Consider the following 10,455-nt stretch of genomic DNA (forward strand, 5'->3'; position numbering starts at 1 on the left):
TGTCCTCAAAGATGTCCCTGTCCGGCATACCTTGAACACTTCTCCCAGCCGTGGATCTTGTTCCAGGGCCTGTGTGTGTGAAGGCCAGACAGGTATGGCCACAGAGGGGTGACCACACACGCCAGCAGTATAGCCCCCCTGTGAATGAGGGTTCATGTCCTTGCAGAGCAGGGTATTGGTGCAGCAGTTCTGTGGCAAAGCACGTGAGGATGGGCAGCACATGATGGCTCAAATCCAGTGTTTGCAATCAGAGGGAGACAGGTGTGTGTGAAAGGCTCCTCAACCTTTCCTCTGTGCAGCCTCAGCACTTGCCAGGACATGATTAGTGGGGCTCTCGTGTTTCAGGGAGGGCTACGGAGCAGCTGCTGAAGTGCCAGCTCAGATGGTAGCCTTGAAAACAAAACATCCCTTGTTTCTCATCACCACTGTGAAATGCTGCCTTCATGAACTTGGGTTTGGCCCTGCAGCTTTCAGGATAGACAAAATGTGAGAATTTTGCCGATAATGTATTCTTCTAGGTCTGTTTAATATCCGTTATCAATTTAATGTGCCGCTTTAATGAGATTTTGCTTTCTCCATCTCCTCCGTAGAGCTGATTACTTAGTGTATGTGGTTGGTGTTTTTTTTTCTTTTTAGAGGAAACTGCAAGTGAAGAAGTTTAATGTTTGCTTCAGCTGAAGAGAATATTGCCCAAGTCCTAGTGGGAAAAGGTGAAAAAGAGAACCGGAGAATGTTGCTAGTAGGTATGGAGATGACAGGAAGCCATGACTAGAAGGGTGACTGTCAACAGGAAACAAAGCATCACAGCTGATGTGACACTGCTGTACAGTACAGTTGCTGTGCTGTGCTGCCTGCTGGACTCTGAGGTCTGGGGAGCAGTGTCTGTCTCCGAGAGAGACTCTCCTGTCTGTTTGTCTGCTGGAGTTTGAATTATTCTGCACCTGGTTAATCACTTTGCTGGAGTTCGCAAAACCTGGGCTTTTTTTTCTTGACACCAGCTACTGTAAAATCCTTGAACAGCTATGGGGAGAAAAATGTGTGTGTGAGCAGCCTTCCTGGGCTGGCAGCCGAGTGCTCCATGGACCCCAGGCAGCTTTGAGGTGTCTTGGCTGTTCAGTGCTCTGCAGATATGAACGCTGATCTTTGGGCCTGGTTGTTCTCACCATGCTAGTACATGGGAAGGACGACTTCCTCTCAGACATAGCCTACATCATCCTGGAACTGATCATCGCAGTGCTGGCCATCCTGGGGAACATCCTGGTCTGCTGGGCCGTCTATTTGAATAGCAACTTGCAGAACGTCACCAACTATTTTGTGGTGTCCCTGGCTGCTGCTGACATTGCCGTGGGCGTGCTGGCAATCCCCTTTGCCATCACCATCAGCACTGGCTTCTGTGCCTTCTTCTATGGCTGCCTTTTCATTGCCTGCTTTGTCCTGGTCCTGACTCAGAGCTCGATCTTCAGCCTCCTTGCTATTGCCATTGACAGAATCATTGCCATACGAATACCCCTCAGGTAAGCATGGGCTGGGCTGGGCTGGGCTGGGGTGGTAAGGGCTCAACATCCCTAGAAACCACAGGTCTGGAGATGAATCAAGGAAGGAAAAGTTAAATGAGGATCAGTGCTTTTTCTCTCGTATTTTGAAAAAAAACTTTTCTAGGTCCTAAAGTCTGCCTTGGCTGCTGGATTTTCTGGTTGCTTCCTTTTCCTGTTCTTCTCTGTTCTCCTATGGTGTGTGTCCATTGCATCACAGAGGTGCTGCCTGGGAGCTGCCATTCCATACTTAGGCAGCCTGTGCCCTGAAGCCAGTGGCACCAGAAGGATCACTGGGAAGGTAGAGGGCAGAAAGGGGGTGAGGTTAGCTTGTCCCCCTCCCCGTGGGGAGGAGGGAGGTTCTGCCTGAAGCTGTAGCAGCAGACTGGGGAGAGGGAGGTAGGGTTTTCTCTCAGTCCATTAAATATGACAGGAGAAGCAGCAGCAGGCTACCAAGAAATGGGCCTTAGGAAGATTTGGACTGGCTTAGGCCCTGCCTCTGGAAGCACAGCATATATTGGGTCAAGGTGGAGGCTTGTCCCAACCCACGTCTGCAGATGGTGATTTTGTGGTCTCTGCAGTTTAAAGAAAGTAAAGGACATTTTAATGACAGGCTGGCTGCTACTTGGTGTGCAACCAGGGTGGCTGACATGGAACAAGGGGAAGTTTTGCCACACACACAGAGGCTGCTGCTCAGTTCAGTTTTCCAGGAGCGCGTTGTTGGGATGGGCTGTGTCTGCCTGTGGGTGCGAGGCAGCGCCGCGTTTCTGTGACAATGCTCCGAGTCATTCACTGAGCTCCAGAGATGGGGAGGAAGCCCCTGGGGAGGCTGGTGCAGGAGAATTGTAGGAGTCTTCTTCCTTCCTGTCTTGTCCTTAGGAGGATGCAGCACGCTCTCAGGAATGGAGAGACTGCCTTCCTCTCCTGAACAACCAATGTGGCTGCAAAAATGGAACCAATTTCTGATTTTTGTACTCTCGAGTTTGTGTTTTTGGACATCCTCACTCTTCTTGAGCTTAAATCACTTGTGCTGATCTGTACAATTTAGTTCTGTTTCTTCTGAATAGTTTGGTCATGCAGCATTTATGTCAATTAACACAAACCTCCCGTTCAAAACCAGAATGGGTGCCCTGGAGAGCAGAAATTGCCTTTCCATGTGGATCAGTGCAGCCAAGTCTTTCCTGAAGCCTCGCCTCAGCAAGTCTGTGCTGCTATAACATTACCTTTAATGGGTGGTTTCCAAAACCTGTTGGTCATACTTGTTACAGCTTCTATAGTTTTGGTGTAGATGTAAGGAATAACTGTTCCATTCAATTGCAGAGAAAACTCTGTCAATATTAGTTACCTATAAAATGGACTGTCTTCACTTTTCTACAGTCCTGCTATAGATGATTTCATTTTATGAACCAAAATAATGATAAATGGTACAAGGAAACATGTAGAGTAGCCCCTGGGAGCTGCCTCTAAATGATTTTGAGAAGGGCAGGGCAGATGTCTTGATTTCATCTCTCACGAGCTAACTCTGAGGACGCCTGCTGACAGTTTAAGCACTCTTATTGCTAGAGGATGACTTGCCAGGAAAGGGATTTTAAAAATCTGGATTTCTGCCCACTTTTGGGGCTATCACTGTAACTATATTGTCTTGAAAATGTAATTTCCTGGAAGAGCCAAGGTAAAGAGTCTTTTCAAAAAAACAGACTACATCAGTGCTGGGCACAGCACCGGTTTCACTATCTTGTTTTGGAAAAAACAGAACACACCCTCTTCTGCCCCAGTAACAGAGGGATTGATTGGATGCAGAGACCCACAGGTACATCCATGGGTTCCTCCTCCTCCCTGTCCTCTGCTGGTTTGTCCTTTCACAACAGGAGTGATGAACTTGTCAATTGTGTTTCCCCTTAAGAATTTATGGATGAATAAGTGCTAGATTTATAGCCTCAGACATGCTAAGAAAGTGAAAGCTGATTATCTGAAGAGGGAAATGTGGTATAATTTAGATTGCCCACATCCTCATGTTTTTTTCTTCTTCTAATACCTGTTTGTCTCAAACATGGGTCAAACAATTTGAAGGAAAGTTCTGCCACTAACAATGTGTTGTTTTCACCCCATCCTTTAATACCTTTAATAATTCTTCTTACAGCACATAAAAGGTACCACCAGGTATTCCTAACATTTATTAGCTGAATCATTAATAAACCAGACTTCTTTCACTCTAGTGAAACCAAAAAGGGTCAAACCTGTGTTTTATTCTTCTGTTTCTCTTTAAGTATTTCATGTCTGATTTGTCCTAATGAAGGTAGCTGCATATGTGGATGTGTATACCAACAGAAGTAAACTGTGTCAGTATTAAGAAGGCAGAAGAGTGGGTTTTCTGATACTGCTTGGTTTTGGACCCCTCAGTACATTATTAGTTACCTTTGAAATTATTTTTCTGTGGAGAAGAGACCCTCCTCCAAAAAACTGCAATGGGAAAAGACATTTATAGGTGAAATTTTAAAATGGATAAAAACTAATTTGTGAATATCTTATGTGTTCTGCCTTTCAAACAATTAAAACGTTTTGTAGAGTTTGGTAAATTTTCCACAAGTTCCCAAGCACTTTGCTGAATTCTGCCAAGTTTTATAAAAATGTAACACTCTACAAGTGGCAGTAAGGCACTCCCAAGGAAGGGAGCCCGAGCCATTGTTCGTTTTAGGACTAAATGAGGTCTCTCACATGGCAGCTACCTGAAAACCTGCATTGGCTAGTATCAAACCCCCAGGTGCTCTGAACAAAACTGGCCCTGAATCTGAGCCCCAGGATGAAGCCCTGGGCCAAGAACAATTGCTGCTTTCCAGGCTCCATGGTGCCAGCAAAGGCTCTGTGGGCGCTGTGCCCAGCCACGTGCCCCTGTGCAGGCATTTGTGTAAAGATATTCCCAGGGGGAGGACAGGTAGCTCCAACACCCTGGAAAGAGAGGGGAAATTTTCCTTCCTGCAGCCAAACAGAAAACTGTTCTGAGGTTACTGAGGCTGCTGCTTGCTCTCTGTGCTGGATTCAGGCACGAAACATGCAGGTCATACAGTGCCAACTGCAGGCCTTTTCCTCTGATGAAAGCTGCTTTTGCTGCTGCAATGCTTCTCTGGGGAAACATTATTAAGGTGCAGATCCCAGATGTTTGGAACTTTGGGACTGATTTAAATCACCATGTGGTGGTGATTTAAACTGCAGCTTTGAGGTGGCACTGGGATGTTTTTCTGACAGAGGACATGAAGAACTGGCTTCTCAAAGTCTGGAGTAGGAAGAATAGGGGAGATGAACACCAACCCTGAATAAAGTATAGGATGTGCAAGGGACCTTTGTGCTGAGAATAGCCTGTTTCAGTAGTTGCTTTAATTCTCTAGGGTTGCCTTCTGAAATGCTCATATGTGAGCATCTAAACCAGTGATTTAATGTTTTATTGTCACTTTGAGCCATATTTCTTTCCCTGCTCACCATAAACCTTTTGACTTTATGGCAGGCATTTCCTACATATGCTCATGTTAAACAGATTTAGGGCAGGTTCAGCCTAATGGGAGAAAAGAGTAATTCCCCTCCTTCTTTGAATATGGGTATGGCTTTAAAAGCAGTGGCTTCGTGGCCTGCACAGAACTTGCTGTTACCAAGGTTTTATTCAGGAAGCTGATCATGTCACAAGCAGAACTGTGTCTGCCCACCATTCCTCTTCCACTGTTCAGAGAAGAGCTAATGCTGGGCACCTGTGCCCACCTGCAGGACTCCACCTCCCCCATCCCCATAGCATGGACAAGCACCAGGATCAGTTGGTACCTGGCAACAGGGGAGAAAGGTTCCTGACTGAGGGGTTTGGGAAAGGTTGTTTAGTTGGTACATGTGAAGGTATCAGTTTTATTTCTTGCCCTGCCACAGATTTCCTAGATGACCTGGGATTGCCAGAGTCTCTCATTTCCAGATACATGTAATAGGGATTGAATATCCTGCTTGGTCCTGTCCCTGATGGCTGCAGCTGCCTGAGGTGTTTGGCTGTTGAGTGGATGTGTTCAGGGAGCAGCATTTTGTAGTGATTTGTTAAACACCTTTGAGCACTGCTGGAATTCAGATGAAAGCCCTCAGCTGAGCACAGGCTTTCTGGGTGATGCAGTAGAGGTGTCTGAAAAACGCTCCACACCTGACAGAGGATGTGCAGTGCTGTCCAGCAGAGGAGGGTTTGGAAGACAAGCAGGATGGCTGGACACTGTGATGGTGAGTTAGGCCAGCTACATACCGTGCAATGTATTGAAAGACTTTAAGTGCTCCCTGAAGTCTCTGTGGACAGAGTACGAGCTCTGCCTTCCACCCAGTCTCACAGACTCTGTGCAGGAATCTTTGTCTCCATGGCACAGAACTTAATCCAAGGACTCAGAAGTGTCACATCCACAGCCAAGTTACTTTAGGCAGTCCAGAGGAGCTGTACATTCACCAAGGGCAGCTATTCTCCTGCAGTCATTTTGCCAGCTGGGTGGCTGGGAGAGCAACAGGGCAAGTGAAACTATTTTGGGGAAAACATTCGCATTTTCATGTGTTTGCAATAGTTGGTTTTGCTTTTTAGAGGAGGCAGGTGACCCTATCCCCACACCCAGTGCCACCATGAGCATCCCTGTGCTCTGCACTAACGTCCTTTGTGTAATTTCACAAGTAGAAGTGTTTGTTTGTGTGGCAAGTGCGTTATTTCCAGGAAGCAGGACACAGACAATCCAGTGCTGTCTGGACACATCAGACGTGCTGCAAAGTCACCTACCAGCTGTGCAGAACATGAGCTGCAGGTGTGACTAGCTCCTTTCAGCAGCTTGTGTCTCCTGCATGGTGCCAGCAACTCACAGGATAGGGGTTGTGTCTGGGAAGCCCTGAACTTACCCTGTAGAGCTCTGCAGCATGGAGAATATGGAGAGTGGCTTTGACCTGGCTGCTGTGAGCCTGCAGAGATACTGAGATAAAGTACACAAAGATGTACACAAAGTCTTCAATGACATCTCTAAGTGGATAAAAGGAAAGAGTCCAGGAAAGCCCATCTGGACTGTAACCCTACCTCAGCCAAGTCAGTCAGAGGTGCCTCATGTGGATCCTAGAAATTAAGCTCTCCTAAACAAATTAACACTTCTCAGTGGGTACCTGGCCAACACAAGGCCATTGACTATGTCACGAGATGCTGTGAGCTTTCTGTCTTAGCCTTTGGAGATACTGAGCAAGGTGTTATGGACACGAACTCCAGCACAATACCCTGCAGCTGGAAAGCTGCTTGGGTTGAGTGCTGTTCCAAAGCCTTGTAAAGTTTCTTGCATGGGAATTCCCAGAGGGTAAGAGGGAGGGGGAAGTGGGGGGGAGTGTTTGTCTGGAGAAGTAAGGAATATATTTTTAGTGGAAGGGAAGGGACATCTCTAGTCGTGGGATAACAGCTGCACAATTTCAAAATTCCTCTGACAAGATGTAGCTAATTCCAGGGCTGCAGGGTTTTGATGGGTTTTTTTTGGTTGGTTTTTTTTTTCTTTTTGTTTCTTGGGGGTTTTTTGTTTTGCTTTGTTTGTTTGTTTTGGTTTTTGTTTTTCCAAGCTTCAAGGGCCTTCAGCCACTCTCTTGCTCCCTGAGTGTACATTTCAAAGTGAAGATGCTGTTTTGATGTGTTGATGAAGTCTGAATGGAGCAGCTCTTTGCTACCATTCATGCTGTGCCCTTTGCATCCCTTAAGCACTGGGCAGGATCCACTAATTGCTGGAAAAAACCTTTTTCTCCCTCAGAATCAGCTGAATTCCTCCCTCATTTCTGGAAGGACAATTTAGGTGTGTTTTGCATGCTGGGAATTGTGTGGTTGGCTCCCTTATCCACTCACTCTTTTCTGATTTTGAAATGCAACTGAGAAAGGGAAATTCAAGCCTGATGGGTCTTTTTTTTTTTCCAAGGCCCATTGTCAGGGATTTAAAGCACGATCTCCATTCTTTACTGTGCAAAAGCAGCCTCTCTCCTCCCCTGTCTTGAAGTTGTGTTGGGATAGGAGCATGAACCTGTGGGAGTAATTATTTCATTGGGAGATGGAAAGATTTCTGTGGCTTGTTATATTATTTCTTTTAATGTTTGTTTTCTGAGAGAATTCTGGGGACAGAGGGAGAAGGAGCACTGGATAAACACTGGGAGCCCAGCGCTACCATCGGATCGCAGACACACGGGGTCAAATACAGTGTGGGACTCACGCTGGACAATGTGGGAATCCAGCCATCTACTTTCTATGCTGAGCATTACCCAGGGAAGGCAATTGCACTGAAATGTTAAACTGCTGCCCTGATTTACATTTTCAGAGGGAAGAACTGGTGGAGTCAGCTCAGGACTCGCAGTAACCTGCGAGGCCTTGGAAACTGGCTGATATTTCAAACAAACCAAGGTCTCTGCTACACTGTCAGATTCTTACCATGTTGCTTATTTTTTCTTTCAACAGATCTTGGAGAATTTACTGTTAACTGGCTTCAGCCAGGTGTATCAGTACCTCCACCCCTGAGGTCCCTTTGGTGTGTGCAGTGCAGCCCATGGCACACCTGTAGTCGACAATTGTCCTCAGCTTAATTCCTCCTTTCTGAGAAAGACATGGGGTTGGCTTAGCTGGGCTGGTGAGGAAAACTGCTGACTTGTCTCAGTTATTTCAAGAAGGTTGGTGGTGCTGGTCTTCCTAAAAGTGCCATTGTGGAGCAGAGTGAGATGCTATGCAAAGCAATGCCAACCTGGCTGCTGCAACTGAGCCAGCAGGATTTCCCTGGAGCACACCAGAATGTGGACACAGGGCTGGTGGCACTGTGCCTCCAGGTTCTTTTGTGCTATTTGGTTTACAGATCTACTGCAAGACAGACCTAACAATTCCATGCTAAAAGGCTGCTCTTTTGCCAGGAAGGAGACACTGCCTTAGCCTTTGGCAAGAGACCCACAGTGATCTTCATCACAAGGGTCAGAGCAGTACTATTGGTTATCCAGGCTGCAAGATCTGTGTGCACACCCAAGTGGACTGGTGGAGTGAAGGAGCACAGATGAAAACTGAATTAATTTCCCTGCTTTTCTGTCAACTATTCACTGCTTAAAGGAAAGGGGAGGGAAATAGGTGGCAGACAGTGTCACCATGGAGTCCTTGCTGTGCTGCATGAGTTCTGCACAGCAGAGAGCCCTCTGATCAAGCAGGTGCCTTTCTCACTGTCTTCTGGAACATGGGGCCATTGTGAGGTTGCATGGGTGCCAGGAGCTTGTTGAATGACACTGATATAGCTCCCATCTCCTCTGCTTTACAGGTACAATGGCTTGGTGACCGGCTCCCGAGCCAAAGGCATCATTGCCATCTGCTGGGTGTTGTCCTTCATCATCGGCCTGACCCCAATGCTGGGGTGGCACAACCGCGCCCAGATCGAAGATCTGGGTTCCAACAGAACCTCTCCCATCAACTGCAGCAACAGCATGGTGGCGTGTCTCTTCGAGGCCGTGGTCACCATGGAGTACATGGTCTACTACAACTTCTTTGCCTGTGTGCTCCTGCCCCTCCTTCTCATGTTTGGTATCTACTTGAAAATCTTCATGGCAGCCCGGCGCCAGCTCAAGCAGATGGAGAACAAGATGGTACATGGGGAACGTTCCCGCTCCACGTTGCAGAAGGAAGTCCATGCAGCCAAGTCTTTAGCCATCATTGTTGGGCTGTTTGCAGTCTGCTGGCTTCCACTACACATTATTAACTGCTTTACCCTTTTTTGCCCAAATTGTGCCCACGCTCCCCTTTGGCTGATGTATCTGGCTATTATCCTGTCTCACGCTAACTCGGTTGTAAACCCCCTTATTTATGCCTACCGGATCAGGGAGTTCCGATACACCTTCCGTAAAATCATCAGCCAGCATATCCTGGGCCGGAAGGAGCCGTTCAAGGCGGGAATAGCCAGCTCCAGGACTTCCACCCATGGTGGGGACACAGAGAACGCCAGCATACGGATCAGTGAGTATGCACTAGAGGTATACACCAACGGAGAGATCCACAGGGATCCCGAAAAGCAGGACTTAAACAGATGCAAAGCTGGCTTGGAATGGCACCAGAATGGAAATGCTCTGGACCTGGAGACAAATGGGCATCTCCCACATTCCTGCAAAAATGGGATTCTCTCAGATGCATGCCTGAACAGGGAACTTCAGAGTGAAGAGCTAAGTGATGCCCAGGTGTCTTACTCAGATCTGGAAAGAGCAGCCTTTGCTGCAGCTGATGTTTCCTGATGAGACTTTCGAAGTTTTCCTGGTAGAATTATTTTTTTTTCCATTGGTGACCTCTGCCATGGCAGAAAGGGAGGTTGGGGGGCGGGGGGAGAGCAGTGTATTCAGATTGCTGTGGAGAAAGGGGTCCATATCCAGGACTGTTGGATGATCCTAAACACCAGACTGGAGAAAAGCCAAGAGACCACTGAAGTGGACTAAGGAAGGAGGGACACGTTACCCATCAATGACCTGTCACCAAGAGCAGTGCCAAGGTCAAGGATGGCATTCCAAGTTCAGCACTGGGAGACTGCTGATTCAGGGATTTCGTGACATTGTCCTGTACTGTGCCTGTGGTTGTATGTTGGTTTCACTGTCTTCACCAGTGGAAACAGAAGCGTGGCTGGAAGTATTCCCTGAATAACAAAAAGCAACTGGGAAGGGCCTCCTGTGGCACTGCAACAAGCAGAAGGGGGGATAGCAAAATCTATTGTCAGGAAGGATGCCAAGAGCTGCTTGGAGAGGGAAGGAATTTACCTGATGGGAACTCTGGATACTTTCAACCATGGCACTTTGTCTTTCAGTTTGTGTTTTTAAAGCTTATACTGCAACAGGTTGCTCCAACATTTTTTTTCCACATGATGATAAGGTTACTTTACATTAAGTTACAAAAGATGGGCAAGAACTCATA

The 10,455-nt window shown here is 47.1% G+C and overlaps 1 protein-coding gene across 3 annotated transcripts in view; it reads left to right on the plus strand.

Annotated features, from left to right (window-relative positions):
* Positions 1-10,245, plus strand: part of ADORA2A (adenosine A2a receptor) — a 25,463-nt gene extending 15,218 nt beyond the window's left edge. For all 3 annotated transcript variants that reach the window (XM_017732248.1, XM_008632121.2, XM_017732249.1), the window contains 2 exons: positions 637-1,514; positions 8,828-10,245. In XM_017732248.1, the coding sequence (XP_017587737.1) occupies positions 1,165-1,514; positions 8,828-9,788 (1,311 nt within the window). In that variant the 5' untranslated portion in view covers positions 637-1,164 and the 3' untranslated portion in view covers positions 9,789-10,245. The remainder of the gene's footprint in view (positions 1-636; positions 1,515-8,827) is intronic.
* Positions 10,246-10,455: the final 210 nt, after the last annotated feature.

This window comes from Corvus brachyrhynchos, unplaced genomic scaffold (assembly GCF_000691975.1).
Source record: "Corvus brachyrhynchos isolate BGI_N302 unplaced genomic scaffold, ASM69197v1 scaffold864, whole genome shotgun sequence".
NCBI classification, from domain to species: Eukaryota; Metazoa; Chordata; class Aves; order Passeriformes; family Corvidae; genus Corvus; species Corvus brachyrhynchos.